General features: G+C 40.3%; 1 protein-coding gene across 1 annotated transcript in view; it reads left to right on the forward strand.

Annotated features, from left to right (window-relative positions):
- The window catches only part of ryr2 (ryanodine receptor 2 (cardiac)), a 250,576-nt gene that overhangs the window by 55,079 nt on the left and 192,889 nt on the right, over nucleotides 1-2,608 (forward strand). The window contains exons 5-6 of the mRNA XM_015379302.1: nucleotides 740-913; nucleotides 1,791-1,890. Coding sequence (XP_015234788.1) covers nucleotides 740-913; nucleotides 1,791-1,890 — 274 coding nt within the window. The remainder of the gene's footprint in view (nucleotides 1-739; nucleotides 914-1,790; nucleotides 1,891-2,608) is intronic.

Here is a 2,608-nt window from a genome sequence, read left to right on the forward strand (position 1 = left end):
GGATGGATGGATGAATGATGGATGGATGATTGATGGATGGATGGATGGATGGATGAATGATGGATGGATGATTGATGGATGGATGGATGGATGGATGAATGAATGATGGATGGATGATTGATGGATGGATGAATGAATGATGGATGGATGGATGATTGATGGATGGATGGATGGATGGATGGATGGATGATGGATGGATGGATGGATGGATGGATTTATGATAGATGGCGGATGGATGTTTCTTAGAGCTACAGTGAAAACAGACTCTAATCTGGATGATCTACATTTAATGAAACATAGATTTAATATAAAAATGGTTCTGATTTCCGTTAATCCAGCCCATGTACCACCCGTGGTCCTCGTACCACAGTTTGAGAACCATCGGTCTATGACATCATAAAAGATCAAAGCTAGTTCCTTGCTGTGTTCTTACTGCCAAAATGTGACAGCAAAAAACAAAAGTCTGTGATTGTTCCCCCCCCCATAGAAGCTAACAGTGGGCTAGTGTTGCTCCTCTACTGTTCCACCAACAGAGGGTGCTGTGGCTAAACCAGGGCTCATTAATCTCTCTTCATCCAGCCTCCCTTATGCTCATCTAAGTGCTGCTGATGTTTGTCGGGGGACAGATTTAGGAATATTTCTCCCAGACTATTTGAGGAGGATGATCTCCAGCCTGAAACGCAAAGCTGCACATGAATCCCAGCTGCTAGAGCTTTTTATCAGAGGCGGTTGATTGCAGGTTTTCTGGTCAGGTTCTGCATCTCCTGCTTTCCAGATAATGTTTGTGTCTGTGTGCGTAGGCGAGGCGTGCTGGTGGACCATCCATCCAGCGTCGAAGCAGCGCTCAGAGGGAGAGAAGGTCAGAGTGGGAGATGATCTCATCCTGGTCAGCGTCTCCTCGGAAAGATATCTGGTCAGTAGTTGATCTGAGCGAGAAAGTGTGAGGAACTCCCGTTTCTCCTTTTATCTTTTTTCTTTCTTTGCCTTTTAAAACTTGTTCCTGTTTTTTATAAAAAGCACTTCTTCTGTTTGCCCTTCTATAAAGTGCTTTTTGGATATGTAGTGAACTTTGTTCCAGTATTGCTGCAAGCAAAGAGGATTTTTAAATAGAAATTTGAAAAGAGAAATCCGTAAATTAAAACTTTGAAAGATATTTAAATTCAATTTCAATAGTTTCAATCATTTATTTTTTCTATGTCATTTTTTAAGTTTTTAAGTTTTTTAAACTTCTTACACGTTATTTATAGATGCGTTTCAGAAGTGTGATGCCTCTCCTCACCACCGCCAAATTGAATACTGAACGCTTAGCTTAGCTCTCCCCCTCTGACCAGAATGGATTGTTCTGATTTAAATCCCTAAACGACACACAGAGAAAAACGGTATTCCTGGATGTGATCCATACGAAGTCCCTGCAGACTTTTTTCAACGCCTTTCTTCAACTGACAGGCTTCCTGATTTTTCCTTTCACTGATACTGTATCTTATAAACAACCCGTCCTCTTAAATGGGAGGAAGCCTGAAAGCTTTTAAAAGCACAGATTATTTTAAAAAGATAGAATCTGGAAAAAAAAATGTTTTAATTTTAAAGTTTTATTTTTGGTTTGCTTTTTTTCAATTTCCATTTACAAAACAAGTCCTTTGCTTCAACAATAATGGAGCAAAATTCACTCCATATATGATGAGTTTGTTCCTGAGGTGGAAACAGGTCTAACAGCCTGCATGTGTGCAGGAATGATGATGGTGATGCACAGACATGGCCGCCTGTGATTTGACTCATGCTGTTTCTTGCAGCATCTGTCCTATGGGAACGGCAGTCTCCATGTAGACGCAGCTTTCCAACAGACACTTTGGAGTGTGGCTCCCATCTGCTCTGGCAGCGAAGTAGCACAAGGTACGCCTTTGTACTTTTTGTTTCCCCGTCTGCGTTCATTTTTCTTCCTGTCTGCTCCAAACAACCAGCCCACTGCGTACTGCTTTCAGCTGAGACAGAGAAGATGAAAATATCTACACATTAAAAACTGATCAACTCTGAAGTGTAAAAAATGACAAATACTCTGTGAGGATAAGAGAAGAGAAGATAAGATGGACTTTTATGACTCCAGTCCAGTTTATTATTGACGTGAACCAGGGCCGCCACCAGGAATTTGGGGCCCAATGTAAGACATTGATTTTGGGCCAAAGCCAAAAAAAAATGTATGTAAGCTTTTAAACTGTTATAAGGATGCATTGATTTGTTTCATTCATGGAAAATGACACGCGCATGGCGCTTAAGCCCTGATACGAGCAAACTGCCATTGACAGACAGAGAGACCTGATACGATGTAGGAAGAAGGTTTTAGTCAATATTTTCATGCTTTGTTTCGCTGTTTACTGCTTAAAAATGAGGGAGAACACAAACATAATTTATTTCACTGTTGGATTTTCTTTTTATATTTGAATCTTCCTAACTTTTCCCCCCATACGGTGCCCCTGATGTGAACACTCAGGTATTTAAAAACCAGGGTTCCTCCAGATCCTTCAAAAGTCTTCAAAGGCATTGAATTCTTCAATATTTTAAGGCCTTTATAAAAATTGTCACCAAGTCATAAATAGGATTTATTTTTGTAATT

This window comes from Cyprinodon variegatus, unplaced genomic scaffold (assembly GCF_000732505.1).
Source record: "Cyprinodon variegatus isolate N-32 unplaced genomic scaffold, C_variegatus-1.0 Scaffold189, whole genome shotgun sequence".
Classification (NCBI taxonomy): domain Eukaryota; kingdom Metazoa; phylum Chordata; class Actinopteri; order Cyprinodontiformes; family Cyprinodontidae; genus Cyprinodon; species Cyprinodon variegatus.